Source organism: Leptonychotes weddellii, unplaced genomic scaffold (genome assembly GCF_054177405.1).
Source record: "Leptonychotes weddellii isolate Sample4059 unplaced genomic scaffold, ASM5417740v2 HiC_scaffold_5643, whole genome shotgun sequence".
NCBI classification, from domain to species: Eukaryota; Metazoa; Chordata; class Mammalia; order Carnivora; family Phocidae; genus Leptonychotes; species Leptonychotes weddellii.
The window spans coordinates 1-8226 of record NW_028024493.1 but is presented as its reverse complement, the minus strand read 5'-3'; the positions used below and the strand labels follow the sequence as shown (position 1 = coordinate 8226).

The window sequence follows — 8226 nt, the reverse complement described above, 5'->3', positions numbered from 1 at the left end:
CCTCTGCGAATAAATGAATGATTCTACCCACAAGACTTCACATTAAATCTTCACACTGAGAGAGAGCGCTGGACTCCAAACTAAAGTCGCGATCACAGTACTTTGAGATCTCACCTCTCTTACCCTAAAGTCTAACCTCACCACCCACTAGACCTTTTCCTTTCCTGACCCAGGCGTAAAGAATGACTGGGTCAGTTGCCTAGTCATTAAGGAGGTAGCGAATGAAAGCTGGAGGAAGAGGCAAGCTCAGGGGGACTGTGAGTACAGTCGGAGGGAGGGTACTCTAACAGGAAGGACTGAACGCTCTCCCAGGGAAAGGCTGCAGAGACTCACTGTTAAAGACCATGGAAATGGCTTTCGAAGCAATCGCTCAACTAGAGTAAAAAGTGCGGTGCCTTTAAAAGGAGAGCTGGAGCATGAAGGGGGCGTGGCCACAGGAAAAGACGTCTCGGTCTGAACCTCGAGGGTGGACAGAGAAAAACCGGCCCCTTCCGTTTACGTAATCCTAGCAAGATGGCGGCGCCCAGGGCGGTAAGTGACCGGAGCTCCTAGAGCCCCAAAATTGAAGTCCGCTCTGCTGCCCCCGCCTTCAGGGTTTCTGTCAACACCCAGGCAGCAAGGGGCAAGAGAGAGCAGGAGGCCTCTCCCGCTAAGGCTTATGCTGGGAGCGCTGACATGCGACCTTCGAGAGCCGAGAAGGATCGGTGCGAGTCGCAGACAGCCGGGGTGCTTTAGAGAGGAAGCGGGGCGGGGACTTGGTGGAGAGAAACCAATGGGGAAGCAGGGAGCTTGTTCCGAAGATGGCGCACCCAGCCAATCAGAGGAAGGGACCCGATTGTGGGCGCTGGGAGTCGGGCGGGCGCGAGTGGGACCTTCCAGGGAAGAGGGTTTGGGTGAGTTCGGTGGAGAAGCTGGGGTTTGAGATCCAAGGGTAGGAGATCAAAGGGTACAGGTGAGGGAAGCTCATGGGAGAGTTATGCATTTTTATGGAAAGCCAAAGGGACGATGGAGGTCGGGGACAGGAACCAAAACGTGAATATGGAAGTTCCAAGGGAAAGACCTAAGGGAAATTTTTTTTTTTAAAGATTTATTTATTTGAGAGAGCGAGAATGAGAGAGAGAGAGAGTACATGAGAGGGGGGAGGGTCAGAGGGAGAAGCAGGCTCCTCGCTGAGCAGGGAGCCTGATGCGGGACTCGATCCCAGGACTCCGGGATCATGACCTGAGCCGAAGGCAGTCGCTTAACCAACTGAGCCACCCAGGCGCCCGACCTAAGGGAAATTAAGGGGAGAATTTGCGATATTCGAGGAGAGAATTTAGGAAGAAAGACCTAAAGCCAAGGAATGGGTCTAGGGAAGACTAAGGTGAGTGGTTGGGGACCTAGGAATTTTTGAGGGAAAATAAGGATTTGGGCAAATTACCAAGAAAATTTGGTTGAAGCAGAAAAAGAAATTGGAGCAGGCCAAGAGAACACTGAAGGGAAATTGAAGGAAGAGTTTGGGGGCTTTAACAGGTAAATTAAGGGTGGTTTGGAGTGAAATTAAGATATTTTGGGGTTAAGAAATGGGTTATTCAGGAAGACTCCAGGGAAAATTGGATAAAATTAAGGGGGTATTTTTGTGGGAAATTGAGAGGTCAGATAATAGAGGTCTTCAAAGAAAAATAAGGGTTTAGGAAAAGATCGGGGGGGAAATGGTAAGACCAAGAATGTTTGGCCAAATCAGAGAGAATTTAGGTTGATTAAGGGGAAGAACTTGGGAGAAACATGAGGAAATTTGGGGGATGTCAAAAGCAGAATTTGGAAGTTCTGAAAGGAGAATTTTGTGAACCAGGAAGAAGCAGGGGTGGGGTGTGCAGCAGGAGGAGGACCAAGAACAGGGGGATCCAACTCTGACTCTCACAGGAGGCTCCAGGCTCAGCCTCTCCTTTCCTGTCCTCCCCAGCCCCTGCACCTGGTGATGCCAGTATGGAACCGGGGTACCAGGGGCATCCGTGGCCTGAGCAGGGCAGTGGCCCTGGAGGGCAGTCAGAAGAAGGGGAGGTCCCTGCTCCAGTTCCTGGCTGACCGCTTCTATGACGTGCAGGCTCTCAGGGAGTACCTGCTCCAAAAGCAGGTGTTGAAGGTGCACCAGAAAAATCGGTGAGCACTCTTGGCGGGCATGACCCTGCTGCGGGGGCCTTACCAGGCAGAACTCAGATCCTGCCCCTGCAGCTGCTATACCAGGCCTGCCGAATTGCATCCTCTCTGGCCACACCCTTCCCAAGGGCTCCAGCTCATATAGGTGACCCGCTGCCCACCATCTCTTGGAGGTCACGCCGGCACCTCAAACCTAACATGGCCCACTGCAAACCCTTGACTTTCCCCTAAGAAAGTCTGCTCACCCCCAAGCCTTCCCATCCCAGGAAACAGCAGCACTGTCCCCAGTTACTCAGGCCAAATTCTAAGGAGTCTTCCTGATTCTTCTTGCTTCTCTGTCTTCCACATCCAGTCCACCAATAAAATACCAGACCATCCCAGATGTGCCCAGTTGTTAAGCTCCTCACTATTCGTAGCCTGGTCTGAGCCCCTTCATTTTATGGTTGGTTGAGCGCAGTAATCTGAACTGGTCATCTTTTGCCCCCCTCCAGTCTGTTATGGTCTATAAGTCATCCAAAGGACTCAAACTATAAAATAGAGGGGCGCCTGGGTGGCTCAGTCTGTTAAGCATCTGCCTTCGGCTCAGGTTCGAGGCTCCTTTCGGGCTCCTTGCTCAGTGGGGAGCCTGCTTCTCTCTCTCCCTCTGCTGCTCCCCTTGCTTGTGCTTGCTCGCTCTCTCCGTCAAATGAATAAATAAAATCTTAAAAAAAAAAACTAAAATAGAAAACCACCACCTTGCTTAAAGCCCTCAAATGGTTTCCCATTGCAACTACAATAAAAGCCGGACCCCCAAGGCCTAACATCTGAGCTTTGAGACCCCTACCAGGGACTCCCCTTACCCCCACCAGCACGGTGTCCTTATTGCTGTTTGTTCTGCCTTCCTAAGTTGAGCCTCTGAGCATTTGCACCAGCTGTTCCCTTGGCCTGGCAGGCTCTTGCCTTGACCTTTGAATTTCTTCCCACCACTCAAATCTCTGCTCAAGCATCACCTCCTGACACCCAAACTGAAGTAGCCTTCTCCCTCCCCAGCCCTGGCCCAAGCCACTCCTGAGTCAGTCCCTCTGTGTTACTTCCATCATGGATCTGCAATTTGCTCTTAACTTCCAGGTTTCTTACCTGTTTCCTTCTGTAAATGAGCCTCACAGAGCAGGGACCGCTATCTGCCTTGGTGCCCAGTGCTTAATGGACACTCAGTAAATATTTGCAGCCTAGCTCAGTCCTGGTGCTGTGGACTCTGACCCTCGCAGCGGCAGGGGGGTGTGACGCCGGGGTGCAGTGCTCAGCCTCGGCCACTGTTCTCTCCACAGGCCCTTCACCTACATCAAGGAGCGCTTCGGTCCCCACGCCGCGGGCGCCTATTTCATCCTGAAGCAGGGAGGCGCGGTCAAGTATGAGGGCAAAAGTGTCAGCAGGGGGTGGGGGGGAGGCCGTGGAGCGCTGAGCCCGAGGCTCTTGGGACTTCTTGTTCCTGAGCTTCTGCTCCATCACCTGTAAAGTGGGGCGGTGGTCGTATGGAACCTACAAGGTTTGCTGGAAAGATTCAAAGACATTTTGCAGTGGAAGCGCTTGGAACAGACCTGGCACAGCACAGGAGCTCAGTAAATGTCGCTGTTCCTTTTCCTTCCTTCTCCCCTTCCTTTCTCCTTCTTCCCTTCCTCCTCTTTTTTCTCCCCTTTTTCCTCTTTTTTGAAAAACGTAGCTCATGCACCTACCCCTCACGTGGCTCCAACTAAAATGTTCCCTTGGTTTGAGCACCTTCCTCCAGCACTTTCCTCAGAAACAGCACAGATGTCTGAGTATGTTGGGTTTTTTTTTTTTTTTTTGCCAGCCTATGAAGACTCTTGTAATTCTTGCCCTTTTCTCTGATGCTATGGGAGTTTTTCAAATAGGGGCGCCCGGGTGGCTCAGTCCGTTGAGCGACTCTTGATCTCAGCTCAGGTCTCTATCTCAGGGTCGTGAGTTCAGGCCCCATGTTGGGCTTCACGCTCGGCATGGAGCCTACTTTAAAAAAAAAAAAAAAAAAAGGCCAAACATCGCATCTTTCATGGGAATGTCGGGGACCCAGGGAGACCCCACACTAAGGGCTTTGTGCAGGGCCTGATGGGTAGCGAGTGCACCAGACGCGGGGCGACCACGTCATCACGCGGGGCCAGGGAGGGGAGGTGCCCTGCTCACACCTGCCGTCCCCTTCCAGGTTTCAGGGCAAGGAGTGGATCCGGTCAGATGCGCATGGCCACTTCTCTCTTGACTTCTTGAAGTTCCAGGCGGTGCCCGTAGAGGCCGTCGATGCCAGTGGCTGTGCCATCAACTACCAGGGCCTGGACAGCCTCTGTGAGTGGGCGGAGGCGGGTGGGGCCGTGCACTTGCCCTTCTGTGGGGGGCTCCAGAAAGGACCACAGTGGCCTCCCCCCCGCAGTGGCCCTGAAGGAGCTCCGGTCCCTGTGGCTGCAGCGCTGTCCCCACGTGGATGACTGGTGTCTCGGCCGCCTCCACCCGCTAGCCAACTCGTTGCAGGAGCTCTCGCTGGCCGGTTGTCCCCGAATCTCCGAACGGGGCCTCGCCAGCCTCCACCACCTGCAGTGAGACCGCAGCTCAGGCTGGGCCCCAAGCTTGGCGGGGGGCGCCCAACACAGAGTTGGGGAGGCGGGGAGCGGGCAGTCGGGCAGTCCCCATAGCCCTGCCTCCATGACCAACCTGGAGCGCATGTGGGGTCTGCCCAGGTGAGCATTCGCAGTGAATCTGTCCGGGGGGGGGGGGGGGACGGACACATGACCACTCCTGGTTTTTCTTCCTTTTTGTTTTAATGACAACTCGATGACGTTTACACCGTCACAAACAGGAGGAGCCGGAGTGTGCTTCTGGGGTCCCCACGGTGGATGTCTGTACTTGGCCAGCTCTAACATTCTCTGGGCAGCTACAGAGCTCGGGGCTGAAGCCGGGGCTGGCGCGCCCCCTCCACACCCCCGCACAGAGGCCCTCCTTACGCGGGCCTCCCCCTTGCTGCCTCCCCTCAGGAACCTCCGCAGGCTGGACATCTCGGACCTCCACGCCGTGTCCAACCCGGGCCTCACGCGCATCCTGGTGGAGGAGATGCTACCCAGCTGCCAGGTTCTGGGGGCTGACTGGGCCCAGGGCCTCCCATCGGGGCCGGACGAGCAGTCCCAGGACAAGGCCAGCCCCATCCCTGCCTAGGCCTCGGCCCCCCGCCCCATCAAGCTGGGCAGCATTGGGGCTTCCGTCTGGGTTCACTCCACATGGGGGGTGGGGGGGGGCACCGCCAGCAGGTCTGAGGGGAGAGCGGGAGGCTGGCGTACCTGTTCCTCACCTCGGGGGCTCGGGCTGGCTGCACCCTGGGCTGCAAGGTCACAGCTCGTGTGTCACCGGTTAGGCCGCTCTTTCCACAGGCTTCTCTCCTGGGTTCCAACAGCCTCCCAGGCCCGGGGGAGGTAAGCCGCCCTGGGGAGCCGCACTCCCCCAACCCCGTGACTTCCCCAGACATGGCCACTACCACGTCGAGAAACCCTGCTCTTGACTTGTCCCGAGACTCAAAGTATCCTTACTCGAACGTGCTGCTGGCCCGGTTCCCTGTGGGGCACCCCTCAGCTCACGGCCCGCTGCGGCATCCCTGGCCTCCACTCGCCAAACGCCCGGAACCCCCCTGGCCCCCCCGCGTTCCCGCTAATCCGTCCGCCACAAACGCAGCTCTTGTGAAAACAGGCCTGGGCCTTTGCAGTAGTTTTCCTCGCTAAGTGGCGTGGTAAGGCTTGTCGGTAGAGGGCGCCCGAGAGACCCCAGGAGAAGAGCCTCGGCTTCCGTGGGTGAGCTCTGCGCGCTCCCGGGCTCCTGCCGGGCGCGCGGCCTCCCCAGCAGGTGGATCCTGAAGTGCCGGGCGGCCGGCAGCTTCCCCGGCCCCGCCAGCAGTCTGAGAGCAGTGCCCCCCACTGAGGCACCCGCCTGCGGCGGGCTCTCCAGCTGCGTCCCGGAAGGGGGATTTCAGCAGATGCCAAGGCTCCTTCTCCGTGAATCCCTTATTTCAATTCGCTGTTCAAAGTCAACAATTCCTGTTAAACTTCACCTGTTCGAATTACTGTGTGGTTTTTCTCTCCTGACTGGATCCACACTGATCCGGCACTGGCATCTGGAGTGTTCCAGGAGACGGACGCACCAAGAGGGGATTTGGGGTCGGTTCCGCAGCGGCGGGAAGCGGGCTGGGGAAACCCGCGGGGGCGCGCGGCCCAGCTCTGGCCCACCTCCGGCCGGGGGGGTTGGGACGGGGTGCCGGCTGAGGAGCCCGGGGAGCCCCGGAAGCCCTGCGGCCGCTGCACCTGACCGCCATGGCGGTGATGACAACTCCAAAGATAGGTGCTGGGCAGACTGCGGAGTGCCCTTGAGCGCTCACAGACAAGGGCAGGCTCGGGTCTGTTGGCTCAGCTCAGGCGGCCTTCTGAGAAGGGGACGGCGAGCTTCCGTGCTGCCCCCGAGGTCCTCGGGGACCCTGAAATCTGGAATGGGGTGGTCGATCTTGAACCCCCTAGTCACTCGAGCGTCCGTGCCCAGTGTGTGAGGGAACCAGCGGCCTGCCTGGACTGGAAACGCTGTGCCCCCCCTGCCCGGGGCGGATGCTCTGGCAGCAGGTGTCTGTTCTTCCTCAGACTCCTCACAAGCGCCCCTGCTCTCACCAGGCCCCCCAGGCCCCCAGGCTTACGCCCCAACAGGCTCCAGGGCACAGCCGCCCACGAGGACCCCGAGGGGGCAGCCTCTACACTAGAAGAATGGCAAGACTGGCAAACATACAGTCAGAAACCTGGGGGGCGGGGCGACTCCAGTCTAAGGGCGTTAGACCAGTGAGGGCCAAGTTCACGGTCCGGGGCACGCACTTGAGGTAACGAGGTAGCTAGCCAGTGCAGCGGGGTGGTTCTAATGGCTTTCTCAGGTCGCTGACTAGAACTCAACTCACGCGCGGCCTCCGGTTACCGAGGCACGGAGCTGAGCCGCCCTGGCATAATCCGGAGGGGGCACCCCCCAGAGCTCAGGCAGGTCGGTGTCGGACCAGGTTGCTCATGTGGGAGCCGCACTTCCACCCCCTACTGTGTTCCACAAGAAGGCACCTCTTGGGTCATTCTCAATGATGGACTGCCCCGTTCCCACTGCTGGGCTGTTTCTCCTGATTGGACTCTGATGCCCAGAGCAACCCAAACCGTACCTTGAGATTTCCAACCACCCTCAGGAGGGGCAGTGTCGGCATCCCTGGGAGAAGTGAGATGAGCTGGGGGGAGCTCTGGGGGCGGGGGCCCTGCCGCCTCTCCCAGGCCCGGGGCGGGAGGCGGAGGCTGGGAGACCCCTCCCTGCCCCGGGGGCCCTGGCTGTCCTTGCCCACTCTGGCTTCTAGGGCCTTAATATCCGACACTTCCTCTGCACGCTTTCCTCCAGCTGCTCCCACGGGCTCCATTACTCGAACTTGGTGGTTGGAAATCAGCTCTGGACAGATAACCAGCAGCTGCTGACAGACAAGGTGCCAAGGATGAGAGGATCCAGACAGTCCTCCCAACCCAGGATGAAGCGAAGGGGGTCAGACCAGGCTCTGTGGGGCCCTTGGTCAGGGATAAGGAGGCCCCGCCTGCCCACCTCCCTAGACGGCTGATGCAGCCCCAACAGCAGGGGCCCCGGAGGGCAGGGACGCAAACACAGGCAGACACCCTCTCCTGTCCCGGGGGGCCGGATGTGAGTGTTCCCGGAGTCACCGTGCAGCTGGGGGCGGGGCTGGGGGCGGGGCTGGGGGGACGGGGTAGGGATGGAACCGCGCCCCCGCAATGCAAACACCCGGCACCAAAGGGGGCGGAGGAGGTGCGGGGCTCAGCTCAGCTCGAGGGCCCCCGGTGCCCCCACCCCACCCTCCACCGGCCTCTAGCTTGGCACCCCCCTCCCCCTCCCCTTCCATCGAGTCCCCTCCTGCTCCTCCCTGGCTCCGGAGGTCCGCAGACGCCCTTCTCAGTCCCACCCCGAGGGTCGCCCACCTGCCTCTAACGTCTCTCTTCCCTCCCGCACGGGGGCCTCGGGCTACCCGGGATCTCTCACTCCCCGTCTCCACAT

The 8226-nt window shown here is 58.7% G+C and overlaps 1 protein-coding gene across 5 annotated transcripts; it reads left to right on the top strand.

Moving 5' to 3' along the window:
• Positions 1–395: 395 nt before the first annotated feature.
• On the top strand, positions 396–6220 carry DMAC2 (distal membrane arm assembly component 2). 5 transcript variants are annotated; one of them, XM_006750321.3, is made up of 6 exons: positions 396–531; positions 1943–2139; positions 3444–3524; positions 4331–4467; positions 4553–4715; positions 5151–6220. In XM_006750321.3, the coding sequence occupies exons 1-6, from the start codon at positions 514–516 to the stop codon at positions 5326–5328; spliced, it is 774 nt and encodes a 257-aa protein (XP_006750384.2). In that variant the 5' UTR covers positions 396–513; the 3' UTR covers positions 5329–6220. The 5 variants fall into 5 exon arrangements, with proteins under 5 accessions (XP_006750384.2, XP_081667237.1, XP_081667239.1 ...); XM_081811111.1 differs by lacking the exon at positions 396–531 and adding an exon at positions 765–893; XM_081811113.1 differs by lacking the exon at positions 396–531 and adding an exon at positions 887–952.
• The last annotated feature ends 2006 nt before the right edge of the window (positions 6221–8226 follow it).

What these genes read in the sequence shown, in the direction of transcription:
- DMAC2 (XM_081811111.1), top strand. Translation starts at nt 801, where the DNA reads ATGGCGCACCCAGCCAATCAGAGGAAGGGACCCGATTGTGGGCGCTGG. An exon ending in TTCCAGGGAAGAGGGTTTGG is followed by an intron (nt 894 to 1,942) that starts GTGAGTTCGGTG and finishes TGTCCTCCCCAG; the next exon opens with CCCCTGCACCTGGTGATGCC. An exon ending in CCAGGGCCTGGACAGCCTCT is followed by an intron (nt 4,468 to 4,552) that starts GTGAGTGGGCGG and finishes TCCCCCCCGCAG; the next exon opens with TGGCCCTGAAGGAGCTCCGG.